Source organism: Anopheles funestus, chromosome 3RL, assembly GCF_943734845.2.
Source record: "Anopheles funestus chromosome 3RL, idAnoFuneDA-416_04, whole genome shotgun sequence".
Classification (NCBI taxonomy): domain Eukaryota; kingdom Metazoa; phylum Arthropoda; class Insecta; order Diptera; family Culicidae; genus Anopheles; species Anopheles funestus.
Window position 1 is genome coordinate 23,026,900 of NC_064599.1, and position 14,222 is coordinate 23,041,121.

The window sequence follows — 14,222 nt, forward strand, 5'->3', positions numbered from 1 at the left end:
AGTGCGGTAGCCATCACATCAATACCACCTGCTGGTACGTCTTTCCGTCGACATGTCATACCGAATCACAGGAGAGAAGTGTACGGAAATATGATTTTCTTGGAATACTTTGTATGATTTTTTTTTTACACCTCACCCTGTCAATATGAATAGCACACCTTGATAAGGATACCGGTGTGGCATTTGCTTTGCGAAAATGTTTACCCCGGCCGATGACAGCAGAATTGTGCCGCATTTTTGCCTTGAGTGAAGGAATCGTGAATCGATCAGCACCAGATTATTGTAGGCTCGATAGGAGAGCAGATTGAAATTTACAGCAGATGGACGATTGTGGGTGTAAAGTGAAACGAATGTTTGACAATATGTTGGGAAAACAATTTTACAACATGATGCGATACATTTTTGTGCTATTGCTGTTCCATAGAAATGAGGAACTGTACGAACAATGTGAGGTAATATTTTCCTCATCATGGAATGTTTTAGTTATGCCTGCAATACAGGAATCTGGGCTTATTTGTCATGAAAGTGGAAAAGAAAATTAATTAAAAAAGTTCAGTTGAGCAGTTTCAAAACTAAATGTTGATGGAAGTCATGCTGTTTGCCTACATTTGGGCGCATACGTATCCCTTTAAAAATATTTGAAATAACTAAATTGACCAGTTTCAAACTAAATGTTGATGGAAGTCATGCTGATTGCCTACATTTAGGCGCATCCCGTAGACTTGTTGCGATTGGATGCACAAAAATTCTTCCGAAATGTTGTTGCCCAACACATGATCAAACAAACTCATGATACTGCATAATAATGAGAAATGTTTCATTCACTCGGTGACGAATTATCAAACGGATTTTAATTGATATTACTCGTGCTGATTGCTTACCTTGCTCTGCCGTCGCGTGGATCGATGCCAGTGCCAGTGCAAGCTGTGCCGTGCTGATTGCCAACGGTCATTTGCTGATGTCGCTGCTGTTTGCCATTATTGCTACGGTTGATTTTCCCGTTCGTGGGCAACACACCCGGTACCATCGTCGCCGGTGGTACCATCAGTGCTGCTGTGGCGCTGTTACTTTTCACCGTCGACAACGCACCACCGGAACTGGAGCTGCCACTACCACCGACGGTTACGACGCTTTGCCCCACGGTTGAAACCTTCCCCTTCGAGGTGGAGGCACGGTCACGCGTAATTGGCATCTCGTGCTCACCGAGAAACGTTATCGAGTTTGCTTTTATGATCGTGCTGATGATGTTGCTACTATTGCCACCGGCATTGCCCGAGCCGTAGTTAACCGATAGGCCTTCATTCGGGCCGTTAGCACCGTGAGCGGATTTTGCTACCGGGCTCGGACCGGATGACATCCGGTAGGACATTGGACCGGCACCATCATCATCGTAGAATTCAAAGTTTTGCTGCTTGCGTAAAATGCGCTGCTGTTGCTGGTGTGGTTGATGTTGCTGCGCCTGCTGCTGCTGCTGCTGTTGCTGCTGCTGGTGCGGTTGCTGTTGTTGGTAATAGTGATGCTGTTGGCCAAAGTTACTAACACCACCGTAGCTGTTTGCCTTCACCGGTACCGGTACGGCACGCCCGGTTGCCGAAGCACGAGTAGCCGTAGGCTCGGTGCCCATTTTAGCCGATACCGTCGACGTGTTCGGCCACATGATGGCTGAACCGTTGCTGTTGCTACTGCTAATGTGACTACCATTGCTACTATTGCTACTACTATTACCACCACCATCGCCACGAGGCCCACCCGCACAGTCATCATTACCGGTACCGGCGCTGCCAATGTATATCACTTCCGCCGGTACCGCACGTTTCACTTTGCGGCTCAAACAATTATCACTACCCGATTTGGACAAGTGTTGCGCATTCTGTTCCTTCGAATGTTCCTCGACCTGCAGCGCACTTGCAGTTGCACCCGCGGACGACACGCCACAGTGTGGCCAAAAGTCACAGGAGCTAGCGGTACAACTGAAAGTATATAAGAAAACATGCGTCATGGTACAGAGGGGGTATTTTGGTAGCCAACGATGGAAGTTTTTTTTTGGGGGGTTTTGATTTTTGTTTTGTTTTGTTTGCTGGATTAATTGCACCGTTTTTGGACCTATCCACTCTACAGGTCGTTTTAGATTTTAGCCTGTTTAGGCTTTTAGTGTAACTTGTAACCAGTATCTGTTTTGAGCAAATTTGATTTTATTACGTTTTAGTTCGGCATTAGTTTGCCTGCACCAATATGTTACCAAAAAAAGGAGCTTTGATTTTCTCCCGCACTGCTTATAACTACCTTCTCGATTAGAGCACCTCATAAAATTCACCACACTTCACCAAAAACAAAGTACGTGCACATTCAGACTTTTAAGTGGTTCAACTACTAGTACATCGAACAGGTTAACGAAAAAACTATACATTAACGCTTGGATTTTAACATGTAACCGCTGGATGTTGTTAAAATGGTTCCTTTTATGTTGCTTATTATTTATTAAAGTGATATCGTTTACACCTGTATGTCCAACCGGCTCAGCACAGCGAGCGGTTGGTACGCACTTAGTAGGGGCTAACGCGTTACCCGTTAGTGAATGTTATACGCTAGTTTAAGACCAAGAGTTCATTTCTTTAACACCAATTTGTTGGGGTTTAATTTGTTTCGCGATCGCCGCTTTCATTTCCAGCGAAATTGGTTGGAAGCAGTGCTGTGTGTACGTGTATAAGTCGTGTGTGTTCTTTTGTTGTAGAAAAAAGTTTTTGCTAATAATGCGTTATCTATACTTTATCCTTAGGGTTTTTGGCTTTTGTTTGATTAGTAGTAGTAGCATCTGAAGCATTCGTATCTCCCATGTTGCGTAACGTTTAAGCGCATGTTTTTTTTTTAAATTTTGTTCGTTTTTAAAATCCTTCCATTTAATTGGCCAGAAACACACATGGTTTCAGTTGTGCGTTTCAATAGTCGTATTTTATGTTTAGTTTTGTTTTAGAGCATCCCGCTGTGTAAGTACATTTCGTCTGCACCAGCAACGGGTTTGCCAGCACCATTCGTTATTGACACCAGTCCCCCGGTACAAGGTAAATTGTTAGCCACTGAGTGTATAAGTAGTGTGCCCGTTTAGTAGTGGTAGCTGGAGGAATGGTAGCTTGCCGTAGCGTTCGTAGCATGCGTTTTAAAGCGAGAGTTTCACACCCGTTCTTCTCTGCCGAATCCCGGATAAGGTATGTGAGACTACGTGTACGTGTCTATGTATGTCTGTCTACGGTTTAGTGTGCATACTACTACTCGCGAAACGTGTGGTGCCATTCAGAGGGGTTTTGTTTTTAAAGCGCCATCTGCTTTAGTTTGTGCGGTTAGTTAGTGGTGGCTTTGTTCAATACCTTCCAGACGATGGCGTTCCGGCAATGGTCGGTGGTGGCATTGCGTTCCTCGCAGCCGATTCCCGATGCATTTGCACCTTGTTCTTGGTGGCGTACAGAAATTTCTTCACTAGCTCAGCCTCCTTGAAGGTGGCTATCGGTTGTACCGGTCCCGGTTCCGCACCATACTCCGGTGTCATTAGCCGATCGTCGTACTCGGAGTCGGGTGTTTGCTGCCGCATCAGGTATAGGTCACTTGGTTTCTGATAGCCCGGTACCGGTGATCGTTCACGAGATACAGCCGATCGCGTCTGTCTGTAGGCCGAACCCATCATGACGGGTGATCGTGCCATCGTGACACGGTTCAGTTCGTACGGTAGCTCCGGTTCGTACAGTCGATTCAATCCCCCAAACAGTGAGGTCTGTGGTGAACGGTTCCGCGACGTGGATGACTGACTGGTAGCGTACTCGTTGCTCGAGGAGTTGGTCCCAGTTGAACCGAAAACGCGATCGTGCGAGTACGAACGCTTTTCATTCGTCACGTACGTGCGCTTGTCGGACATCCGATCGGCAAGCGGCATGCCAAGATTGTCATCGAACGATTTACTCTTGTCAAACTCGTACTCGTAAGGGTGGGTCACGCCTGCTGCCCCCATACCGAGACCGTAGTTATTGTTGTCGAAGGATTTGCTCTTATCGACCACCTCCAGTGTGTGTGAGGCGGTTTCACGACGTAACCGATCGAGCGTACTGCTGGGCGAGATGCGGCTGTACATGTGGGCACCTCCCAGATTGAGACTGTCTTGGCTAAGCAGCTGTGACGTGGTAGGTCCTTGCTTACGGCCCCCACCCATAACGTTTGGCGTTGCATAGATGGGACGCTCCTTCGGTGGAACCGTTCCCAACCGAACGACCACCTTGTGAGGCATCTGCTGCACTGGCATTTGCTGGCGACTAGGCGATCTTTCCGAGAGTTGGAGCGACCTGACGTGAATTCCAAGAGGAAAGGAACGGCGAGAAAGGAACAGTCCGGTTGAGATAGAAAGAAACATCAAATTGAATGGAGAGAGAAAAAACGTAATTAGTTTGTTTTGTCTGATAATCGTATGCCTGCACCGTGAGCACTACCCAGGTCGTGAAGGCAACGTACTTTACGGACAACTTGCTCTACAGTATCTCAATAGATCTAGAGAACATAGGCCTACGCAGAGCTGAGTAATACAATACTAAGGAAGAACCAAAAAGTCACAGCCAAGCGGCGGATGTGCGGATGGGATAGGGTGTGTTACAAATGTGTTGCTAATGCCATTTATCATGCCCATGTTAACCCACGGTTTGTGCTTTATTCCCTTAAGTTTTTTTTCTCTTCTTAGCGTTTCCCAGATATATTCGAAGTGGAAGCGTGTTGTTTGGTGTAAGGATGTAAGTGTCGGCAAGCGCGTTCCAGTGTCGGGTTGAGTACGCCACGCTGTTGTGTCTAGGTGTTAGAGGAAAGAGCTGTGCTACATATATAAATCGAAGTAGTGCCGTTTTTTCGGTAAAACATTAACGCTTCTGTTTCGATTCGTACAGGACAACGTGCTCCTCATCCTCCCCTTTGATTACCATCTACCAAACGAATCGACAGTCCGATCCGTGACCAGTTTCAGGCTAGCAAGCATACCACCATCGTTTAGAATTATTTAAGCAAAAGGTCATTAGTATCTTGGTGGCGAAGAAGTAGAAGATAAATCCGTTAGCATTATGATATGAGCAAGTAGTGAATATGAGGAGCAGTATGAATGAAGCCAGCTCCAGCTTATGGAGCAAACAAATGAAATGGTAATGAATGAAGTTTGTTTGTCTAATATGGCATGTTCATTTCGATAATGTACAGCACAGAATAATGAATTGTTCGAAGCAACAGGGAAGTGTTTGCTGGTGTACATAAGTCTTGAAGAATCTGAAGAAATTCTACTGGAAGAAACGCCCTGTACTTAGAGATCGCGACGTGTGATCTCCTTGGAGACAGTATGATCAGATGTGTGGAACGTCTACTTAGAACAGTAGAACTAAATAGCAAAGAGTATTGATCTTTACTCGTTTATAACGTAATCGAGACGGATACTATTTACTTTGGTTTGTGCTTGGATTGTGCAGTACAGTACGAAATCAACACGAAATCGAACGTGAGTAAGTTTGTGAAGATCGTGAAGCAAAGTGATAACCAAACGTGTGTGGGTGATGTTAGCGGTGATGATTGCAAGCACTAGGCGACACTACTGAGCGGCAACGGAAGAGACTATGGAGTAGTAAAATGAAGCCTCTACCATACAGCTGTCACCTACCTTGATCGGCGTATTTTGTAATCACCACCGATGGCCGTTGTACCCGGCTGAAGGCGTACGTTACCCCTCAGCTGATTACGCCGATAGGTGGCGCTCGGGCTGGTCGTCGGTACGTTCTCGTCTCGGCTGTAACTCGAGCTGGACGAGCTACGGCTACTGGTGCGCATGTAGCCTTCGTCGTAGCGTAGCTGCTGTCGCTCGAGAGTGCTACTGCGCGAGCCTGAACTTTGTCGTGATACGAGCGACGACTGGGAGCTGTTGTTGCCCTGGTCACCAACCCCTTTTCGCTTGCTACGATCGTCCGGTGTCCGGGAGCGTTTCTCCGGAGTCAGAGATCGTTGCTTTTTAAGGTTACGTGCACTGCCGTAGTCGTCGTTGTTGTCGTAAAGTCGTTCGGGTGTTAGTGATCGCTGGGATTTAAGCAGACCGTGCGGTGATCCCGCTGATAGGAGTGCACTCTGGCTCTGACTTGGGCTACCACCGGTAAACGAGGCACGTCCCTTCATCTGGTTAATGTAGGACGTGGATGATTTGTAGCTTAGTGCTAGGGAGGAGGATTGATCCTCGCTTATATCGTCATCGTCATCCACGTCATCGTTAGAGTAATCTGAAAGTAATGAATCGGAATGATATGTAAAACGCAAGCTTATACCAGTATCCTGCCGTTATAACTCACCTGATCTTGCACCACTATCACAGGAATTGAGTCGTTGATTGCCGACCGAATCGGATCGAAACCCGTACGGTAGACCTGGCGCAGAGTTGGCCTTGGTCGAGAACTGTGAACGGCGGGAACGATGACCAGCGCTGAAACTACCGCTTCCGATTGCTCCACCCGTATCGAGAGACTTATTCTTGTCAAACTTCCGTAACGATTCGCTCGATGCGTAACCAAGTGTAGCTCGGTTCACCGTAAGACTATTGCCCGGTATAGCTTTCGGAAAGATCGGTGAGCTGAGTTTGGTCGGTTTTTCCTTTTTCGTAAGATAGTTCGGTGAGTTCCCGGTAAGCGTGGCAAACGTTGGCGAACGATTGCGTCTTATAAGAGAGCTTTTGAGCGGCTGTTGCTGCTGCGGTTGGGGCTTTTGCGGTTGCTGCAAGCTTCCCATCGAGCCGGATGGATTAAAATCGTAATCAAAACTTTTCGAAAAGGCATCCGTACTGCTACTACTGCCGGGGCCAGTAGACATCCCACCGTATCCTCCACGCTGCTCAACATCTTCCTCCGGTGGACGCCTGTTCCGTCGATCGTACTCAAAACTTCGTGAAAATACCATTCCCTTCGGATTGTGGTTTTCATTATCCACCACTGAAAGGAATATTCTCGTGCCGGGTTTAATGTCCCCAAGGCGGGTTTTATTGGATTGTTGCTGTTGTTGCTGCTGCTGCTGCAGTTGCTGTTGCTGCTGTGTGTCCTGAAAAGCGGGAGGTGGCGATAGGATGGGAGTCACTGGTGGAGGACTTCCATCCGCTAGGTTACGTTTTATCGAAAGGCAAGCCGGCCGGTTGCCTAGCGAAGCGGTCGATGTCGTGCCGGAGCTCGGATCTATCTTTAGTATCGTTACGTTATCCTGCCGTTGCTGTTGACTGGGTGGACGGCTACCTCCCTTGCCGCGTGATTCGTTGCGGTTGATCAGATCTTCCAGCTTGCTGGCACCGGTTGTGGAGCGACCTGTGTAGCGGTTTTCATCATACTCGATGTATTTGCGTGTTACTTTCGATCCAGCTGCTGCTACTGGAGGCCCAGTCGGCATGCCGGGAGTTCCTAGAGACCGCTCATTGCCAGCCAATGGGTAGGACCCGGGAACTCCCCGGCCTGGGATGGATTGCTGTGCGCCCGTTACCTGCACCCAGCCAGATTTGTTGAGAAATATGCCATTCTTTTTGACATTTTCACCGAACAGATACGTCGGCTTGCCGCCGTTTGCTGCCGTCCGGTAGTGCATACTGTCTAGTTCGTCCTGCTGTGTCTGTGACCGTTCGACGTCCTCGTCCTCACCGGTTCGTTCACGGTTTCGTTGTTCGGTTTCTAGTGTTAGTACGGTAGCTTCGTCCGCCAAACCAACGCCACCATCCTCGGCATCCGTTGCCGTGAGGAAACTGTCGGAGGATGTTGGATCCTGCCTGCTGCTCACCGGGAGCTCCGGCAATGGGAAGTCACTGATGTCACACTCATCGTTGCCAATTAATTTCGTCAGTTCGCCACCATCATCATCATCATCAGCATCCTGCTGCAACTGTTCGCTTGGGGTTGTTTGCGGTGCGTCGACGTTCGCGTTAGCGGCGGATGTTCCAACCGAAGGTTCGCTATTGGTGGGCAGTACTTCCTGGCCCGCTGATGGCGTTGATGGTGACTGGTCCTTTGATCTGTAAAGCCAATGAAAGAGAAGTGGATTACAATGGATTGCAAGCGACTGTAGGAACAGGTAAAGCATTCATTTAATTAGAAGCTTGAGTGTACTGTTGAAAAACAAAAGTTGTCGCGATGTAAAATCTGACCTCTGTTGTTTGTGAGTCATACGATCCATTGCGTTCTGAGCAAATTGAATGTTTCTCGTGATAATTCACAATCCACTACGGAGGCTGGATCCTTCGTTCTTTTGTCAAAAATATTAATACAATTTTAATTAAGACCATCATGCGACTGTACCGTTTGCTGAAATTGACTTCAAAGTGGTCTACGGTTAAGGAAAACAGTTAAGAATGCTTTACTCCCGTGTGATGATGCTTTAAACACTCAAAGGATTTTTCTTCCTTTCACCCATATTCGATTGTTTTATTTGCCGCTTTATATGGCAAATGAACATAAATTGAAGCCAGTCCCAGTTGTAATCTGGCAGGAAAATGAGTTTCATTTACGAAAGGGCATGAACAATGATGGAAACGGTTGCAAATTTTTTTATATTTTCCCTTTTGCTGTTGTCATTACCACGGATAGGACAGGAGGAAAATGGGTTTCTTTCTTGACTGAAGTCTCCTCAGCTTTCGGGAGTCATAGCGCTCGGGAGCATTTCCCCATGCAAGCTGATGTTCTAGCTGTCCATCCGCTCGGGAAGTCGGTACCGTCGTCGGTTTTGTAAAATTAATGAAACTCATTCAGGACCGCTGGCTTGGAAAAGCGCCCACACTTTGTTTTGGTATATTACCTTCGGGCAAAATCTTTCCCGTACCAGTTTTTCCTACGAGTTGCCACCACCATCCGGGAGCTAGAGCTGCAGCGTGAGAAAAATAGACCGTCTGTCGGCTTCCTTTCCAGTTTCCGTACCTGTGGACGACAGAATAGACAGGCAAATATTTGCCGATCTTGACGTCTTTGCCACGTTTTGGAAGAAAAGAAACCCCAATCTGGTTTCTTTTTTCTCTTGCGACATTACACGGTTCTTGTATGTTCAACCAGAGTAGTGTGTGTTTTTTTTTGCTCTTGATTTCTTTTTCCAACCCCGGAAAACGAAGCATTCATCCAGTTTGGTACCGGAAAAAAAGGCGTCAGTAATTAGTTTTCCCGCTGAACGTCAAAAGCGTGTTTGTTTGCCCTGTTGGAAGGGGCACACAAGTGCCTGATATCAACATGAATGATGGGACGTTCGGAGAATGGTTTGCAAAGAAGATGAAACTTTTTTTTTCGTTGCCATCAGAAAAGCGATAAAAATCTTCACTTCCTAACGATTTGAGAAAAAAATATATCCCAATATTAATAAACGCAAGCGTAGCTTATTCTCTTTGCTATAACGATAACAACATAATCAGAATTTCTTTGAAGATTTAGAAGTGAAAGAATTAGAATTCTGGCAGTTTCTTGAAACAAACCAAATGTCCAGCGTCTTCATCATTTTTATCACTCACTGTAACCAAGACAAACAGAAACTTTTCTAATTACTCTTATCCAAACCAATCTTCTACACTGATAAGTGAGATCTTCCATCATACCAAAAAAAAAAAACGTCCGTATACCGCGTCGTCTAAATCCTCAGGTGCAATTACTCTGGACTTCTTCAGTTTGGCTGTTAATGTTGATACAATTTTTCATTCTATTCAGCCAGACTGAAAAAAAATTCCGGCCCCACCAATCCCTCCGTGGGATGCGAATTTCCACGAAAATTCTCGCTTACATTCCACAGAGACACGGAGCTACCAAATTTGCGCCCATGACAGACACATTTACCCGTGTAATCATTTATCATTATTTTAAATAACTCTTTCATCAAACCGAAACCGTGTCTGGTGTGGTGTGACATTCGTGTCCTGGACAGGCTCTCCCACGCGCCACCGGGACGAAGATTGATTTTGAAAGCATAATTAGGCCTACCGTGTTGTTCGGTAGCGCGAAGAAGCGCACTCGGGTTAGATGCGACATTTGATTAATGCTTTATGGCCGGCGGTGTTTGTGGCACCAAAAATGGGTAGCGTGTCACATTGGAGGTTGTTTAAGTTTTGAAGGACACAGTCGAATGCTGTGATGTGCGCTGTGGATAATTTAGTAAGCTTCAAGTTATTGTGAAAGATATGGCCCTCTACCGTTTCTTAGGTTGTTTCGAAAATCTTCTTCGAGGTTGTCACTATCTATGAAGCATTTAATGTGCGCTAATGACTACTCCAGGAGGTAGTTATGCAATTATCCACAAGTTATTATTAAAATCCACAATATACATCTTCAAAGAAATATATCTATTATGTTAAAACCTTCGTGCTAACGATACCTGCATTCTTAAAAATAAATCAATCATTCCGGATGACACAAAGTTCCCTAATCTAATTTTAACTATTTTCGAACCTTTTTTTATCTCCAGCAAAAAATCTTTCGTCGGAACTGGTTACCACATGATAGTGGAATAGAAGCAATTTAATTAAAAGCACAAGTCAATAAAGCACATCAAAAGTTTGGAGCATATTCGAGAAGTCACAGGTACCATGGAAATTGCTCACCGAAGTCATAAAGCAATGAAGCATTCTGTTCGAGTCGGTACAATTCTTTCCACTCATATGCTTCATACTTATTGCATACCTTCGGTTCCGGGAATGGCGCTTAGCGGCAAATGCTTTCGTTTCATTAGAATTAATGTTCTGCTCTGGACGATTATCTACTTCTTTTTTCTTAGAGTAGGCTGACCAACTTTTTCCACGAACACACTACGGGTTGGTTTTTTCTTTTCTTCGGCCTCTCTCATTTTAGTAATGGAAAGTACGCAGCTGACGGTTGAGTTTTCTAAATCCATCCCAAAAACCATCGCTCACGCTTGCGAATTAATAGAACACATTCGCTTTGTTGATGTTCCGTGCTCGTTAAAGTTAATTACTCCTGAACAGCTTTTCCCACGCCCATCACTGATGCCGGTGGTGTGGAAAACGTTATTCGATTGCAATTGAGGTGTCGTGGAGTTGGTTAGCGGATGGAGTTCTGGGATATTACGAAACGACAGCTTGGTCCAAGTAATAGATGCGTTAAGAAAAAAAGGCCTCACTAAGCGCTTCTAACTGTTCCATGCGAAGAAAAGCTGTGAAACGCTGGAGGATAATAATTTTGCATTAGAAGCATTCTTATCATTTATTACTTCTTTTCTATTTTCTTTATTGCACCATGACAGTGACCCATGACGCCTTCGTAATTTGTTCTACGGAAGGAGTAAAAATGATCATGAAAGCGTTATACAAGAACTGGTGGAAAGAAAATGTGTGATGCGTCTTTTTTAAAATCTCTTGCTCTCGTTAAAGGTGGGTAGATAGGGCAGATGTGCGAAAAATTAACGTGCCAAAGCTGATTGTAAAAAAATCAGACAAAACGAGAACATAATTACTAATCCGCAGTGCCTGACTGGTGGCTAAGCCAAACGAGAAGGCTTTCGTTACTCTGATGGGTTTTGTCGATTGCTCGGTGTGCTGTAAGTAGAACAGGGAAGTAGACGGCTTTGCTCTTCCATCCCCATCGGTAACAGAAAGTTTAAATATAGAAGTTTTCTCCTGCAGCAAGCATATTGTTCAGCGCTTTTTTGATACCTTAATCTCGGATAATCTCAATTGGATGAAGAAGAACAGAACGGTATGTTTGAGTACTGCTTCGAATGTTGGGAGAATCAAATGGACGGGAAAAGACTCGCAAATGAAATGTTCTAGGAAATGTTAGAACTAAATGATTTACATTTTTGCAGAATTTATCTAAAACTTATTTATTTTATATATATTTTATATTTTATTTTTTTGAGGTATTTAATATGTGAAATAAATCATTAAAATATTTTCATATTATGAGTCTCTGAAATTTAAATATTAGGAAAGAAACGTGTAAAGGAATCGCTGTTAAAATATGTCAATAAAACAATTTTAACTTGAATTAGAATTAATAAATATTAGTTTAGACCAGTACCAGTACTAGTAGATTGTACCATGTAATAGGACTTAATAACGACAGTCTCCTGATATCGTATTCCTGTGCTCCTTCAAGTGCACTGAAGGTAGTGAATAGAATCCTACCGGGATTCGAATTCTTCCTTCCTTATTTCATTATTATGTATTGAATGTACGACCTAAATAGATGGCTTTAACCCAAGAAGAGAACAGCATGGAAAAATAATGTATCAACATAATGAGAAATATGCTACAGTGAAGCGCCGATTATCCGTACTCATGTGGAATGGGCCTTTACCGGATAAAAAAACACGGATAAAAAGCACTTCTCCTTTTTTAGTAAATATTAGTCAATAATGTAAAGTTCAAGTTTCAAGTTAATGGTTTTATTTTACTTTGTGGTTTATTGTTAATATGTTATTTTTCTTGAAATATGAGTGTATTGCATGGTTTACGGTTAAAACCTTCATCTTTTGCTGTCATCCGTATTGTAGTTAATATGTCAAATCGCATTTGTAACTACAATTTCCCAGTTGCACGGATAATCCGACATCCGATAAAACGACACTCAGATATCCGGCTTTTTATACTAGTTTTTGAGGGAATACATTAACAACAATTAATTTAAAAAGTTGATAAAGGACACTACCAACAAAAATTTATCGTATTTAATTTTATTAATTAATTTTATTACCCTAAAATTCACAGATCTAATCAAGTATGGTTGGGATAAGCTAGATGTGTCGAGGATTAACTCGACAATACGGCTTAGACCGTAATACTCAATATATAAAATAAAAAAAAATCACTGATCCACGTGTAAGAAGTCTGTCTGTATATAAATATTCAACAAATTGATGAGAGGAATATTATCACACAAACAAATTACATATAGGATTTATATTTTTCTAAATGTTAGATAAACCCTAAATCTTTCATTGATCTACTCCTTGAATTACGACATCATTATACTATTCGTGAAACTGTTGAATAAACATTATACCAGAAAGCAATCTTTTGCCACTGAAAGATATATTTGTGTTGTTGTTTGAACACACTACATTAAGACCATCGATTCTCGCTAACCATACACGTCACAGCTGCTTATCAACTAACCTCCCAATAACCATTTAGCGCTAAGAACTAGCTTGTTGTTTTGTTTTTTTTGCCACAATACAATCGATACGGAATAAATCGCTGCTCAGCACATTAATAGTGCGAAAAGTATGCGATGCGTGACAAACCTATCCCACGCCAAAGTATCGCCCTTTGCCGAAGCAAAGTTAATTCCCGGGCAGAAAGAAGCACGGGAACATAATGGCGATTGGCATCGTGTCACGCGTTTTACGAGTGAAATAAAACTCCATCCACCGTACACGCCTCGGGGGACCTTTCAACGTAGCGCCACCCGCGGTACCATCTTTGCACGGAGTTGATTGCGGTTTGTGACTTGGTCCTTGCACAACGCAAAAAGGTTGTATAACAAGAGAGAAAGAGATCGGTATGCCCAAAATAAAGGAAGGTTCAGGGGGTTGGCACGGGACGGTGCACAAGCGAAAAAACAGAGCTGTAAGGAAAGCTAGGGCAGCGTGCCATATCGGAAAAGGATCAGATTCAACGACGTCAGGACTTACGGCAGCAGGCAGTGTCGCAGTCGGAGTTCGCAGTTAAAAAGGGCTTTTCGCGGGCGGCACTTTCATCAAAGGGCATACATAATTTAACGGAAATGATTCCTACGATTTCCGGCTGGCATATCCCATTACAAAGGATTATTTTACGAGCGTACATGGCGAAAAAGAAAAATCTCCACCAAATGGTGGAAAATGTTTTAAAAGATTTCACATATGAAAGAGAATGGAAATTGGATATGAAACGATAAAGCCATTAAATCATGTGTTACGATGATGCTTATTTTAGATAACAAAACACCCACACACCGATTATTAAGAGTAAATCAAGACGTTTGAAGAGCTTCAGCTTTAATGTTAATTTTTATACCTTGCAAAAGAAATACAGCCCAATCAGCCCAATAACTACGTTGGAAGGAGTTTAAACGATTCGGCAAAGTTTAAAGTGCAATTTAAAGTTTCCCAACCGGAGCATGTTTTCCTTGCGATGTTCATTTAATGGTGAAACAAAAAAAGAAAAACGTAAAGTTAATTGCTACGTGTTCTGGTTAATTAATAGCAAGCTGCTAAAATCGAGCTTTCTAAGC

General features: G+C 43.8%; 1 protein-coding gene across 5 annotated transcripts in view; it reads right to left on the reverse strand.

Moving 5' to 3' along the window:
• Positions 1–14,222, reverse strand: part of LOC125771924 (uncharacterized) — a 182,459-nt gene that overhangs the window by 56,275 nt on the left and 111,962 nt on the right. For all 5 annotated transcript variants that reach the window (XM_049443090.1, XM_049443088.1, XM_049443087.1 and 2 more), the window contains 4 exons: positions 6,345–8,035; positions 5,669–6,275; positions 3,363–4,325; positions 882–1,970 (listed from right to left, as the gene is read on the reverse strand). In XM_049443090.1, coding sequence (XP_049299047.1) covers positions 882–1,970; positions 3,363–4,325; positions 5,669–6,275; positions 6,345–8,035 — 4,350 coding nt within the window. The remainder of the gene's footprint in view (positions 1–881; positions 1,971–3,362; positions 4,326–5,668; positions 6,276–6,344; positions 8,036–14,222) is intronic.